A 16248-nucleotide genomic window follows, 5' to 3' on the forward strand; every position below is an offset into this window, starting at 1 on the left:
TTTTTTTATTTTTTTTTCTCCTCTCTCCCCTCTCTCGTCTCTGTCGCTCCTCCTTCCATCTCCTTTTCTCTCGCCTCGCCTGTCCTACCCCCAGGTTCCCGCAGGTCCCCGTGAGCGGTGGGGGGGGGAGGGGGATTAGAGCGCAGTCTCGGGAGTACCCCCCGGCCTGCGAGGGGCGATGGGGGTATGTGGCGAGTGGGGCGGGGCCGAGGGACATGGGAGCGAGGCCGGTGGAGTGATTGGAGATGAGCTACACTGTGTGGGATTTATTTCTTGGGCATTTTTTGCTATTACAAAAGCCGATTTTTCCTAACTATAGTTTTTCTAAACTAAACCACGAGTAGGTGGCGGCATGTGACTGTCTTAATGAGTCAGTCACTGAATCATTTATTCATCAGATTTGTTGAAACTGTTAATTCATTCACAAATGAAGCAAACGACTTCATGAATGGGGCATTGAATCAATGACCAGATTTGTTAAAAAATCCTGAATTGTTCTGTAATGAAACACTGCTCTGCTCTGGGATGAGAGGCTTGCTGCTGTGATCTTTGTTTGGAATTTTTTTTGTCAGTCAATATTCTGACTAAAATGTCACTAAGTCACTTAATATTAACTACTTGTTTATTGAACTATTTTATAAAATTAATGTCACATTTCCAATTGTGCTGGTGTTTGGGAATAGTCTGATTCTGAAGGTTGTTTTTTTCACATTTTTACTGTATTGTGAGTTTATGTATTTACAATACACACGGATTGAACCTGTTAAAATATAAAATATAAATCATCAAAATGTTGGTACAAAATAGATTTAAATAAGTTTATGAATATTTTTATTGCCAACTTTTATTTATTTTTTATCTTTAAAAATTCTATATTTAAATTATTGAATAATATTTGAAGGGTAGGCCTACATTATAATGTTTTATTATATTATTTACTTATAAGGATTTATAGCATTAATAATTTTAAAAATATATAATTTTCACATAGTTCAAATACTGAATACACACACACACACACACACACACAAAAACACTCATGTTTGTTTTTGTGAAAAATGGGGACATCCCATTGGCGGAATGGTTTTTATACTGTACAAACTGTATATTCTATGGCCCTACACCAACCCTACACCTAACCCTAACCCTCACAGGAAACTTTGTGCATTTTTTACTTTCTCAAAAAAAAACTAATTCTGTATGATTTATAAGTGTTTTGAAAAATGGAGACATGGGTTATGTCCTCATAAGTCACCCTCTCCTTGTAATACCTGTGTCATACCCATGTCATTATACAAAGTTGTGCCCTGATATGTCACAAAAACATGCCCACACGCATACTCAGAATCTTAGAATTTTACAGGTACTGATATTGACTACTGAAATTTGGTACCATGTTTTTCACAATAGGATCACAGTATCACATCAGTGCATACATTCCCTTTTATGTTCACCCATATCCATCTCAGAGTGATCTGAGTGTTGATAGAAAATACAAAGTCAACATCACACAGAAATCACAGATGTCTATCTTTAGTCTAAAACACAGTCTGCTGCTACCCAAGATGTCACTGAGCTCATATTATACAATCTGACTTGCAACAATCATAAAGGACTTTAAACATCTTTAAGTCCAAACCTGGCTTTTTCAGATCAGATTTTAGAGCAGTATCCATGTAAAACTGCATGTAATTCCTGGTACTTTCTAAAGTGTGCGTTTGTGACTCATGTTACACTTTGGTCTGCTTCAGTGTCACAGCCTAACAGGGCGTAACTGGCTGAATATCCACTTATTGGCAGGAAGTGTGTTACCAATCAGGACTAAAGAACGTGTGTGTGTGTGTGTGTGTGTGTGTGTAGACTATGTTGAAAGAAATTGTGTCTGCTTTTATTTGCAAACCAGCAGCTGGTTAGTCTTTCCTCCTGCCTTGTCACAAAAGTTAATGAGCAGGTTTAATCAAATAATTCAGTCCTTTTTTTTCAGAAATCCAATTTTGCTTGAAGCTAGCAATGTTAACGTCATCGGTTTGATTCCCAAGGAATGCATGCATGAACATATACACCTTAAATAACAAATTAGATGCTTTAACTGTCACCCCGTCCCGAATACGGGACGCCTACGTTGACTATACTATATTACAATCAAATCTAATCTAATCTTGACAAACTATATATCGTTGGAAAGGTCCAAGACTCCCAAATATATATTTTACCAATATTTTTTGTTAAAAATTATGTAGGAAAAGTAATAGATTAATTTATGACAAGAGTGCACCCTCAGAAATCTACATTACAAAATGAGTTTTGACCTTTGTTTAAAAAAAAGACTTCCTCGTTGCCTTTTTCTCTATCATGTTTTAGAAATCATCAGAAGTTATATATCACTTGAAAACATAAAATCTCAAAATTCATCCTTTAAAACCCATTTTAAAATCAGACATTGCATTACCATGTAAATGGCACATCAAAATCATGTTACAAAATGTTTTCAGTCATGAATTATAAAAATTTAGGTTTGTATCATGCACATTCAAGTCTATCTTCAAAAACGTGAGTGACAGTTAAGGGGTTAAAACCCATTTTAAAATCAGACATTGCATTACCATGTAAATGGCACATCAAAATCATGTTAAACATGTTTTCAGTCATGAATTATAAAAATGTAGGTTTGTATCATGCACATTCAAGTCTATCTTCAAAAACGTGAGTGACAGTTAAGGGGTTAAGATTATTTTGTACTTTTCAAAATGTAATTGAAAGTATACTTTTTCATTAGAAATTTTATTATTAGCATGAGTGATAATGATACATTTTTTTCTTGTATTTTTTTATATTATTGTATTTTTACATGATTGTATATTGTATTTTTTAACATTTTATTTTATTCTACAACTTCTGGGTTTAAATTAGTAAACCTGTTTTCCTCCTGAGCTTTACCCGTACAACCATCCAAAGCCCTCTCTCTCTTCCTCTTCTCTTTCCTCTCTTCCTTTTGATAAGACTCTCTCTGGTCTCAGGCCCATTAGCCAATGGCGAAAGAGATAATTGTCATGGAAAGAGCCGGGCATTCGTTTGATGTGGACCTCGACTTCCTTTTGATGTAAAAATGTATCCACTGTGATTATCAAGATTATGGCTTCCTCCCCCTCCTCTTCCTCATTCCCTCGCCCTTTCCCTCCCTCCATTAAGCCATGAAGATTAATGTAAAACAGCCTGGTCTGATGGCTGAAGTTGATGCCGCTGTCTTCGTGGCTGTCGGCTCGCTGAACTCGTGTTTGGGGAGCATCCTTTCTCACACTATCTCTCTTCTTCTCTCTTCTGCTGCTGAAACACCACATCTCAATAGAAACTCAGAGTACATCTATGGGCACTTTTTTAGTAAAACAAACATTTTTTAGAAAATGATGCATTATATATCAAAAGTGGCAGTAAAAGATATATATATATTACTGGGTATATGTATATACAGTAGTCTGGGCTGTATTTTCTTTCACCTTATGTAGTTTTGTTCATTACTTCTTTCAAGAAGGAGGGGTTTTTATATAGCCTATCATGTGGACATCTGTCTAATTAAAGTGTTTCTACCATGTAACAGATGATTTTGTAATGAACTTTTGTAATGAAATTTTATAGGGGTGTAAAAAGTACCCCAAAATTCTGAAAGTACAGTTATTGAGCGAAAATTTTACTAAATTAAAAGTAGAAATATCTGGACAAAAACTTGAGTAAAACTAAACAAGTACAATTTTAAATTGTAATTCATTATTTACAAAAGTAACCTAGTAAAAATAAAAATAGAGAGGTTGTTTCATCATTTCTAATAATCTTTTCAATGCAAGGTGATTAATAAAATGTTTTGTCAGATATAAAAAGGTTTGGTTAAAGGGGAAAAACAAAACATAATGCAATGGCACAGGCCAAAAACATCTAGTCAAGTGTGTACAACAACAGTTCAAATGCAGCACAGTGGAACACTCAAAATGCTCAGTGTTTTACTTCATTCTTTACACCATTATGCCATGCCATATGACTTACTTTCTTCAGATGAAACCAAACAATGAGTTTAAAAAAAAATATATATATATATTTTGAAGCCAGAAATTTCTGTGATGAAAGTTATGTTTGAAGCTGAATTGCATGTACTTGAAGCATGAAAAACAAACATCACTGGTTCTTGCATGTCAAGCATGCATGTTTGAGCTTTTGTTAACCACATTTCATGTGCATAAGATGGAAGGAAATAAAATGCTTTAAGTTGAAATATAATTTTAAAAAGTAAAAAGTACTGTTTTTTTTCTTCAGAAATGTAAATGAAGTAAAAGTACAAGGTGTTGGTTTAAATGGCAAAATAACACTTAAGTACAATAAACAAGTACCATTACTCCAGCATTTTACACTCCATTTATGTCAATAACAAAAGATTTGGGAAGCATTTTCTTATAAAACTTGATAAGCCAATTGATTTTTAAGTCTCAAATGCTCAATGTATAATTGCATTTACCACTATTTTTCCTAAATCTTTGCCGACCACGGCCCTGTTAAATGGATCTGTGGTTGATTTTATTGGGTATGGATCAATTAAAAGCTTCTAGTTTAATGCACTGACTAAACTATATTTTAATAAAGAATATATATCATGAAATAAGTCATGAATAAAACTACACAAGACAAACGGGAATACAACCCAGATCATAACTTATTTTTTCAGGGTTCTTCGATGAATAGAAAGTTTAAAAGAACACAGTTTGCACTTGCACACTGCTCAAACTTGCATATGTCACGATCTCCCATCCTGTACCCTTTACCACTCACCCCGGACTCCATTTCTCATAATCCTCTGCCTGGACACATCATCTGTTGCAGTCACCTGTTGTTCATCAGATCTCATAATCAATTCACAGCTGCCTCACATTAGAAGGACTTTAAGGATGTATTCACACCACGAAAGTCCGCTAGTTCACTTACAATACAATGTAGATATATATTTTTTTTGATGCGGTTCGCTTTCACACTGCCCTTTTTGCAGATGAACCAGAAATTGTAAACAAAACCATATGTGTGCTAAGGTCATCCATTCATTGGACAGAAATTTTCAAGGAGGAAGCTCTAAAACAGGCTAATCATAGAGATTGCATCGAGAATGCAATTGGTATCATTTCACAGATTTTCTGTTATCAGCTACAAACACAATATAAAGACACTTATGAACATCAGATGAGACAATGTCATCTATACAATGTTCTAACAAGAATTTTGCGAAGATGAAGAAGTGCTGCAAGACAGTTCTGGCGGATCTCTTATTTGTCTACCATGGCATCCTGACAATGGCACTGCGCAGAAGATGGATTAGGTATAAGGAGAGCAAAAGTGAAACTAACTCTGCAATTGCCCGTATACAACCCCTCCACCCCCCGCTCAACATGATTTTTATGGATCTTCTCCAGTAGCTGTGATATATAGGAATCTCCCCAAATGTCAATGAGGCAGTGTGGCTCTTTGGAGCTCATTTTTCAGTGGCTAAATTATCAAATTTAGCAAACAAAACACTCCCTTAAGGCAGCTTCAACTACGGGAGCCTGTTAACTCAAAAGGTGCAGTGCCGGAACGAGGTTGGATTATATTCACACCTTAAACGAACCATACCAGACTTGTGGTATGTTGGCTCAATTCATAAACTCATTAAAAGTATTTCAACTCAAAATAATGGCAAAGGCTATACATTCAACTATGTAGTCAATATAATTTTTTTATTATCAGTTACAAATATTAAAAAAATTATTCTTCACCCAAATGAACAATAATACTAATTCACTACCATTATGTTTAAGCAGTCAATCATTAAATTAATTAAAAAAATCTATATATCTTCCCTTATATCTTATGTTTTTGATTCAAATGAAAGCGTTGAAGTGAACAACAGGTTAATTCTACAGCCAGACTACTATTTCTTTGTTGTATATAGCAGAATGTTATGCAGTTTTCCTGAGTTTGTAGGCAGCAAATGAAAAATATGTGTGAGTGTTGGCGAATGTGTGTGTCTGAGATGCCTGGGCATATAAGCACGCTTGTGTCAGGGTGTTTACTGTACATGCGTGTTTTTGTTGGACATGCATGTGTGTGTTTTGGTTTAGCATGTTTGTTGGCAAGGGCCTCTATGACAGAGTGTGTGAGTGAGGCCTGTTTTCATTGGATGCATGAGTGGATTTCAATTTTAATGGCTGTCTGTGAATGTGTGATTTGTGATTACATCTCTGCCTTTGCATTACTTTACAGAAATCTCAGCAACAATCGTATCTGCGTTCTGAAAAATGGTTCCTTCGCTGGCTTGTACTCCCTCGAGAAGCTGTAAGTAAACCTCTTTCTTGTCGTCATCATCTTCATCACCACTGCAAGACTTAGTGGTTTCTTTGATGGGTGTCTAGGGTTGGGCTTTTTGATTCATTGTGGAGTCAAATGCTAAAACATTAAAATTAGTAAACGATTACTCAAATAACATGTAAAATCACTAATAATGGATTTAAAATAAGGTAACTACATAAAAACACAAGCATGGCATCAGCAATATTTTTTTAATAGATTTCAATGCTTTTATTCAGCAAGGATGCAAGGAACACATTTATCAAAACTGACACTAAAGACAAGTTACAAATGATTTCTGTCAAGTAAATGCTGGTTTTTTTTTTCATCAGAGAATCCTGAAGAAAATATATACCAGTTTTTACAAAAATATTAAGCAGCACAACTGTTTTCAGCATTGATAATAATAAGAAAGACTAAAGACTGGAGCAATGGCTGCTATTTTAAATCACAATAAAATCTCCCAATATACTGTTGTACTGTATTTTATCTAGCCTTGGTGAGTGAAAATATTTTTTAAATCTTACCAATGCCAAACCTTTGAACAATAGTGTACAAAAAAGTAGAACCACAAAGGCTATCACTATTTACATTTTTCATATGCCTGTTCATCTAAACCTTAAAGGAGTATTTTGGGTTGTTTTTAAACTAATATATTCTTAATACATTATATGTTTCAAATACAATTAACAAGATTTACAATCAACAGCATTTTACATTATTTTGAAAATAATTAAAAATATTTTTCTGATTTCATACTGAATACTGAATTTAACGCTGGCAGGGAGCTGTTTGCTGTTTTCCGTGAGTGTGATGCTACAGTAGGGAGGGTGAGCCGGTACGCAAGACTATCACAGAAAGAGTCTCATTACACCTCCATATATCACTCTGTGAAGAACTGCTCAGATAATAGAGGAGGAGGAGAGGAGGCTGCCTGGGACCGAAGGAGGAAGAAATATGTTGTGCTGCTGATTGACCTGCAGTATTGGTGTATAAAACTGACAGCTGCAGTAGCTCATATTATTTTTCTATTTAAAGCGGTTTTGTAGCTCTGCTTGAAGCCTTCATGTTTAAAAAAATGTAACTTGGAACTATGGCAAAAAAAACGTAATACCAAAGTATTTTTAGTGGACTAAGACTTATTTTCTAATCGTAAATTTTGTTTATTATGAGTGTATGTGGCAGCACGTGTTAAATGCGTGTGTGTGTTAGGTCATTATTGTGTGCACGTTGGTGCGCTCGTGCTCGTGTGTGCACGTGTGCAGTGATTAGCCGTGTGTGTGTAAGACAAGGCTGCTCTCTGTATGTAGGTGTTTGTTTGGGGTAAAAGGATCTGATTTGCTTGTTTTTGCAAGTGCAGACAAGACCCCTGGGGAGTTGCGGAAGTCAAAGGTCAGAGAAACTGGAGCTGTGCCCGCAAACAGGCACTCGTACCTGGGACTGTAGTTAAACTGGGCTATAGAATGAGGGAGGAGGGCTGTTTGGGTAGATTTAAAACTATAGATGTTAACTCTCTATTAGTACCCCATAAATTATTTTTCAGCTTGTATTAACTGAAGAAAAAAACAAAAGGAAAAACAAACAAAAAATGTTTTATTAAAAAAAGGAAAAGAAACAAGTTGTATTTTGCTTTTTTTTTGAAGCATTATGAAAAACTCTAAAACTCTCTTTTTTTGTGTCCCATACAAAAGTTTTTTTTTTTTTTTTTGCTACATTTTTGGTTAGTAAATTAGATGTTGTTGTTCCTAGATCATCATTTCCCAAGATTTACTGAGACTTTGACTTTTTTTGACAGCACTAGAAAATAAAACGGTAACACTTTAGAATAGGTAACACTTGTTAACTATTAACTACGACAATTTAATAAATAAATTCTTAATTTGCTGCTTATTAATAGTTAGTAAGGTAGTTGTTAGGTTTAGGTATTGGGTAAGATTAGGTATGTGGAATAAGGTCAAGTAGAATAAGGCATTAATATGTTAGTATTAATATTAATAATTAGCACTAATACATGGCTAATAATCTAGTAATATGTATGCTAATAAGCAACTAATATGTGTTACCTATTCTAAAGTGTTACCAATAAAACAATTATGATGTGATCTGGAGAAATGCACACAATGACAAAACGGTTTAAAAAGGCAGGATAACCTTGGATTTTTAAGAATAATTTTGTAGGACAAGTTATGATGATACACTCTTCTGGGTTTGTAGGAGCTCCAAGTGTATAAATCTATATGTTCATAAAAGACAAAATGAAATGAATCAGAGGAGAGAATTACACTTTTTTCTGAAAAAAAAAAACTAATACTATAGAGAGTTAAAAGTGAATAAGGAATAGGTACACACACATTTGAACCATCTATTTATAATATTTGTATCCACAAAACTGAAAACGCGTTCCTTATCCAGTAGGTCTATAAAAAAATTACACAAAAATGGTATGGCAACGTATGTTAAAAGAAAAAAAAAAGTAACGTTATAGCTCTTTGGGACTCCTTTTTAGGAAGCCCAAAATATCCTTGGCCGCTACAGTTCTAATGCTACATTCCAATCGACGTCAGATGTGGGATAATCTTTCCTCATAGATATCACTGACTTCACTCTGTAAAGACATTCTGAAGATGATTCAAGCATTTGCTTTGGACATCTGTCTCCAAGCAATGTTATGCAGCAACAGCATTTATTTCTCAGGTGTATGATTATGAACGAATAATCAGTTACTGGCTTTTACTCTCCTGTCTTTGAATCATCTTATCACATGTTAGTGTGACATCACACAACAATAATCACATTTCTGTATGATTAAGACTGGAATTTCCAAGTTGTTTTCCAAATCTGATTTTAACAGAATTTTATTGTACTTTTCCAGGTGGTAAATTCCGACTTTTAGAGTTGATTTGAATGCATCATGATAATAGAGGAGACAAAAGAAGATAAATATATCATGTCATAATCCACTGTGAGAAAAAGTGTGCATAATAGTATTGAATGTGCTCTTGTCGTGTGCTAAAAATCTGAACCCTCCTTTTGCATTCAGGGTCCCAGAAATGTTTTACATAAAAAAAATTAAAATAAAAAAAAAGTTTTTAGTACAGGAAAAAAAGTTTTGATGTTGACAAAAAATATGAAGTTGTAAAATAATGTTTATATTCACTGGGTCAAAACTGACCCGAGAACTTGAAAAGTTTATGCAGTCTTTTTAATGTTGTTGGAGGCTTATTAACCATATATATATATATATATATATATATATATATATATATATATACACAGTACAGACCAAAAGTTTGGACACACCTTCTCATTCAAAGAGTTTTCTTTATTTTCATGACTATGAAAATTGTAGAGTCACACTGAAGGCATCAAGGGCTATTTGACCAAGAAGAAGCGTGATGGGGTGCTGCGCCAGATGACCTGGCCTCCACAGTCACCGGACATGAACCCAATTGAGATGGTTTAGGGGTGAGCTGGAGCGCAGACAGAAGGCAAAAGGGCCAACAAGTGCTAAGCATCGCTGGGAACTCCTTCAAGACTGTTGGAAGACCATTTCAGGTGACTACCTCTTGAAGCTCATCAAGAGAATGCCAAGAGTGTGCAAAGCAGTAATCAAAGCAAAAGGTGGCTTCTATATATATATATATATACAGTATATATATATATATATATATATATATATATATATATATATATATATATATATATATAAATTCAAATAGTATAATATTAATGGAATAATAGGCCACTTAAGTGTACTTAAAAGAGAAAACTTTCATGTCTATCTTTCTTAACACACTTAAGTACATTTTTAAAAGTGTTTACAAAGGTACACTTTAAATCAGTGGTTCCATAATCTTTTGTCATGCTAGAAAATAAGTACACTTATTTTGATGTGTTGGTTAACATATTAAAGCACTGAATTGAACTGTAGCGTGTTTTTTCACTATTACATTTGAAATATATTTACTTGCATGAATAATATGCATTATATTTTAAATGTACTTATTGGTAACCTCATCATTACAAAGGTATATTTACAAATGTATTCAAATACATGACATGACATCAAAGCATATTTTAGTTTACATAAATGTTAGTCAATACATTCAACAGTACACTTTAATCACATTTCACAGACAATAGAATTATGAAATTCCATATGTGACCCTGAACCAAAACAAAAAGTCACTGGGGTATATTTTTAGCAATACCAACAACAACAAAAAAAAATTGTATGGGTCAAAATTATTGATATTTCTTTTATGCCCAAAATCATTAAGATATTAAGTAAAGATCATGTCCCATGAAGTTGTTTTGTAAATTACCTACCGTAAATATATCAAAACTTAATTTTTGAGTAGTAATATGCATTGCTTAGAATTCATTTGGACAACTTCAAAGGTGATTTTCACAGTATTTAGATTTTTTTGTCCAGATTTTAAAATAGTTGTATCTCAGCCAAATACTCAGATCAGGTCAGATCTTAATAAACCATACATCAATGGAAAGCTTATTTATTCACCTTTCAGATGATGTATTAATCTCAGTTTTGAAAAATTGACACTTAAGACTGGTTTTGTGGTCCAGGGTCACATATAAAGATTTATATAAGTTCTACTTATATGTGACTCTCTAGTACTCTAAAGCTCAGCTAATTGCATTTATTAAAACATTTTAATGTCTAAAATACTTTTTTTAACAGCCAGATACATTTTAGAAAACTTTACATTCAGTTCGCACTTAAGTATATTCCTTATTTCCGTAATAAGGACTCTTTCTTTATTACAAGGGATATAAATTTCGAAGTACTAAATCGGTTTATTTTGCTCATGAGAACCTGATTATAGTCGATTGTATAATTCATCATAACAAACAAATTTCCCAGCATGCCCTGGGCCTCAGCCTCCTGCGGAGTGACAGGTCTGTGTGATGTGTGTATGTGTACTCCTCTATTGTTTATTCTTGTTTTAATACAACGGTTCAGTGTGTGTGCGCACATATCCCAGTTCATTGTTTCCAGCTTGTATGTGTGTGTGTGTAAAGTAACATGCTGCTGAAGTTTATCTTATCGGTGCGGTCTGTATAGCAGTCATCTCAGGACAAGTTCATATTTTCACTCTCTCTATAGCCCAAAAATGGCTGCCTGTGTCACATTCATGTCTAGGAGTGTTATCGTATTAATATCAATCACAGATCTGAATGCTGAAATATTTACTGCAGTGTTCTTTTTTTCTCTCTCCCTCAATTCAAAGAGTGTGTTATCAGCGCAGCAGTATTTCACTGAAGCGATGTCAAAGCATTCTTTATCATGACACATGTGTTATCAATATGACACGAAAGAGAACTGCAGCACTCTGTCTTTTTGTCTGGCTGTGTTTTTCTCATCCCATGTGCTGTGCAACCTATTATGGAAATCTCTCTCAAATGGTTCTGGCGTCGCTTCAAGGCTCTAAATATTCTCTAAACAGCCGTCATCCCCTTCTCTCGCTTTTTCTCTGTATACAGTATGTATATACTCTTAAGTTGGGCTTTCCTGTGAAATCACACATAGCAGAGTGAAATAATGGAAGAGAATCCTCCAGATTATTTAATTTAATTTGGAAGCGTCAAACTCATTTTAGGTCACAGGCCAGATTTGATTTGTTAAACCTCAGTGAACCGATGGAGAACACATGCACAAATGCATTCTCCATAGAGCGTAAGACGTCCTGTATCAACTGTTGTTTTAATATTATATAAAACATTGTATATGCTAAAACAACAGGGAAGCACAATGAATATGTCAGCAAATACTCTGGAGACACAAGGATGCGTGACAAACAACAGGTTTATTAATGAAGGAGGCAGGAGAGTTCAGGTCAACAATCCCCACGGGATGCATACTGTTAGCAGGTAAGACTCGAGGGCTTAGCTTATCAAGATAATGTCCTGTTTCTTCCCACTGATGAGCCAAGGGAAACAACAGAGCTTAGGAGCGTTGGATAATGGAGATGCGATCCTGGTTGGAGCATGCTGGCCAGCAAACATACAGGCAGTCCGAAAAGACAGCATTGAAGCTACAAGACCAGACAGAGACACAGAGGGAGAATGCAGAGATAAAGGGAACTTGATTGGCAGCAGGGGCGTAGCCATCTTTTCAAAAGTGAGGGGGACAGAAATCACACACACACACACACACACACACACACACAGACATATATATATATATATATATATATATATAAAAACATTACAATATAACATTTCTGCAATCTATATGGCCTTCTAGTCAACAGTAAGATTTTTAATGTTTTGAAATGTTTTTGCTCACCAAGCCTGCATTTATTTGATCCAATTTAGTACAGCAAAAGCAATAATATTGTGAAATATTTATACTATTTATAAATAACTGTTTTCAATTTGAATATATTTTAAATGTAATGTATTCCTGTAATCAAAGGTGAATTTTCGGCATCATTCCTAATAATAATCATTCTTAATATGCCGATTTGCTGATTATCAATATTTAAAACAGATGAGTAAATTTTTTCAGCATTCTTTGATGAATAGAAGGATCCAGATCAGCATTTATGTGAAATAAAAAGCTTTTGCAACACATTTTTTTTTTGCAGCACTAAAGCTTAGTCAGTATATAGGCCTATATATATGTTAAATAAATTATAGAAATTTATACTTTTAGGCCATGCTTAAAAATATTCTTGTTTGCCGTAACCCGACCGACCCTGTCAATTTAGTACCGACTCAATTTTTAATTTTTTTTTGTTTTTAGTCCGACCGAATTGCCGATTGGAAAATTGCGTTAAGACCGACCAATTATTTTTTTACTCTTCAAACAACTAATACAAACGCAATAAAATACTATTAATTATATTTAAGTAAGTATTGTAAATACATAAATTGCCTTGGCCTACATACAAATGAAGGCTATCTTCTTTAATTAAATAAAAACCCTTGACGTCATCTGTGTTTACACGGATGTCACACTGTGTCCTGTGCGTTCGCTTCGTCTCATACTCTCCTCTCACTCACTGTCAGAGTCAACGGCTCGCGCTTGGTAATGATGGCTGCGGCTGCAGTAAACTAAATGTTCGCGGTCACTGTTCAAAGTCATACGGGTTCGGGCACCATAATACATCTAAAAAAATTCATCAAAACAGCTCGACACCGCTTTAACTTGGCACAAAGTTCTGGAAAAACTGTGCCCAGATCTTTTCCCATCCCTTCTCCTCTCTAGTCTAAAACCGTGACCGTGTCGACTGTCACTTTATGTTTGAAAATCTATTGCACGAATCAAGCAGGAATCAACCAACACAAGTTTCGAAAACGAAAATAAGAAAATGATTTTAACTACCTTCTCTCGGAGCGCGTCCAGGTTTTTTTTTTTTTTTTTTTGAACAGGCGTCACAAAGCAACTGCAGCTTCGGACAAACACGCGTAACAGCAAATAATACTTCTGCACAATGTTTCTCTTTTTACAACAGAAATGTGAATTCAGCCGGTATTCAGTCTCATACAGTTTCGGACTTGAATCGCCTAGGGCTGTCAAAATAGCTGAAAAAACTAAATTCAAATTTTTTGAATTGTATTCGAATTTTAAATGCATAATTTCAGTTAGGGTGAAGAAAAGCGTTTTGCTTCTCTTCTGAGGCTCAAGCGCATCGAGCAAAATATTACTGCATGTTTATTCAAAGCATTAGAATACATGACTGTGAAAAAACATAATATTTAAAATAATGTTTATGAACCAATTATTATTAATTAAGTTGCTTAAAGAACTATAAACAAAACAGCATCATGTAGGCCTATGCATGCATTGTTAAATAAATAAAAAGGGCGGAAAACCAGTCACACAGAATACATTTTTTCATTTAAAAACGTGAGATGCAGTGGGATGGGGAACAAAAACCCAACATAAAGTCTCGAGATATTTTTAGAAAATTAAATGAATACATTAATTTTACATGTCTTTCTAAACATGCGGCTCTCTTGTGCAAGACGCGGGATTTTTTTTTGATAGCCTAAGAAAATCGCCTATGCGATTTTTTTGTTGTTGTTGAAATTTAATCGTAAACACAGCCATGTTGAAGCCTGCAGTAAATGTTTTGCATTATGGCAGTCCACTCTGCTTATTGTTTTTCGAAAATGTTGCACTCCTGTTTGTCATTGTGCACGTAACTTCACGCCAATAAATCATCAGAAATATTGGTCTTTACCAACATATTGAATCTTTACATTCCTCCTGCCTGTTGTCCGTGGATTTACTTATATTTGGTGTTTTTTGCCGTATAAAACTTTAGACATGCAAAATCGATTTTACAATCGATTCAATGAACACTCGTCTCTCAAATCAAACAGGATTTTTTTCACAAAAGTGACAACCCAAGAAAGCAAAGTAAATGTTCTCTCATTTGTAGGTTGCATTGATACGTAGCGTTGGTTGCAAGTAAAACAGTACCTCATTTTTTTTCTCACCTGAAATTCATGCAATAAACATGTTTTTGACAAAGTATGAAGATAAAATTATGCCATAATGAATTGCAAGCGCAAGGTAAAATTTGTGAAAGTGTAAATAAGATTGCAAGCGTAAATCAAATTTGCATGCGCAAGATAAGATTTGTAAAGGTGTAAGTCGACTTTCAAGTGTAAGAAAAAAATATTTGCAGCATTTTAGTGTTATTCGTAAGTGTAATTCATGTATTGTGAAACTGCAGCTTCATGCTAACGCAAAATAATAAGGATCTGCATTCTTCTGACTTCCATTTTTCCGCGTGTACACTTTTGGCACTGTTTCAGCGCACAGATGCGGCCAAAAGTACTGCAGGTCTGTGAACATCAATTTGCAAGCGAAAGCAACAGAGTCAAGAACTGCAAAACAGATTAATTGCGTAAAATCAAACTTTGTTTAAAAAATAAACTGCTGCAAACGTCTAAATTACTTGTTGGGTGCGTAGGATAAACGCTCCCGAAATAACCTGGTTTGCACAGTTCGTCTTTCTGCGCTTACAGTTTTGGCACGATTCTATCACTGACTTAGCTTTGCAAGCGTGAAAGAGGAGGGCGGGTCCACCTTCTTCATGTAGCCAATCAAATGAGCTTCTTGCTGACTCTCGATTTACTCTTATCTGATTGGTTCAATTATCGCGCCAGTCACCAGAAGAGAAACAAACTCCTTCGTGAGTGACTTTCTGACTTGGCTCAGCATCTTCCTCGCCGCCGTTATGGTACTTTTAACGCACACACAAATATATAATAATAAACAATTGTTGTAGGCCTATATTAAAATAATTTATAAGTTGTGTAGGCTACTATTAAGCCGACTCCCGCCTCCCGTGTGTTAATACTGCATACTATGACATTCTCGGTGTTAAGAAAAACAGATTCGGCTGGTTTGGCATTTTCATTGAAAGGATGTAGGTCTATATGTTAAGCATCAGCTCAAAATTATGTATATGTTAGGCATCAGCTCAAAGGTCTAAGCATATTAAATGGTATCTGCTTTGAGCTGATGCTAAACTATATAATTAATACATTTTATAGCAAATCTATAATAACGTTAGTAGAATAAATGAGCAATGGACACACACTGTGTTTAAATTATAGATTTGGATATCAGCTCAAAGCTCTAAGCAGATTATATGATATACACCATATAATATGCTTAGACCTTTGAGCTGATGCTTAACATATACATCCTTTCAATGAAAATGCCAAACCAGCCGAATCTGTTTTTCTTAACACCGAGAATGTCATAGTATGCAGTATTAACACACGGGAGGCGGAAGTCGGCTTAATAGTATCCTACACAACTTATAAATTATTTTAATATAGGCCTACAACAATTGTTTATTATTATATATTTGTGTGTGCGTTAAAAGTACCATAACGGCGGCG

At 34.7% G+C, this 16248-nt stretch overlaps 1 protein-coding gene across 1 annotated transcript in view; it reads left to right on the plus strand.

Moving 5' to 3' along the window:
* Positions 1-16248, plus strand: part of LOC132097509 (adhesion G protein-coupled receptor A2) — a 98407-nt gene that overhangs the window by 43376 nt on the left and 38783 nt on the right. Inside the window, exon 2 of the mRNA XM_059503261.1 lies at positions 6274-6345. Coding sequence (XP_059359244.1) covers positions 6274-6345 — 72 coding nt within the window. The remainder of the gene's footprint in view (positions 1-6273; positions 6346-16248) is intronic.

The sequence above is a fragment of the Carassius carassius genome, chromosome 21, assembly GCF_963082965.1.
Source record: "Carassius carassius chromosome 21, fCarCar2.1, whole genome shotgun sequence".
Classification (NCBI taxonomy): Eukaryota; Metazoa; Chordata; class Actinopteri; order Cypriniformes; family Cyprinidae; genus Carassius; species Carassius carassius.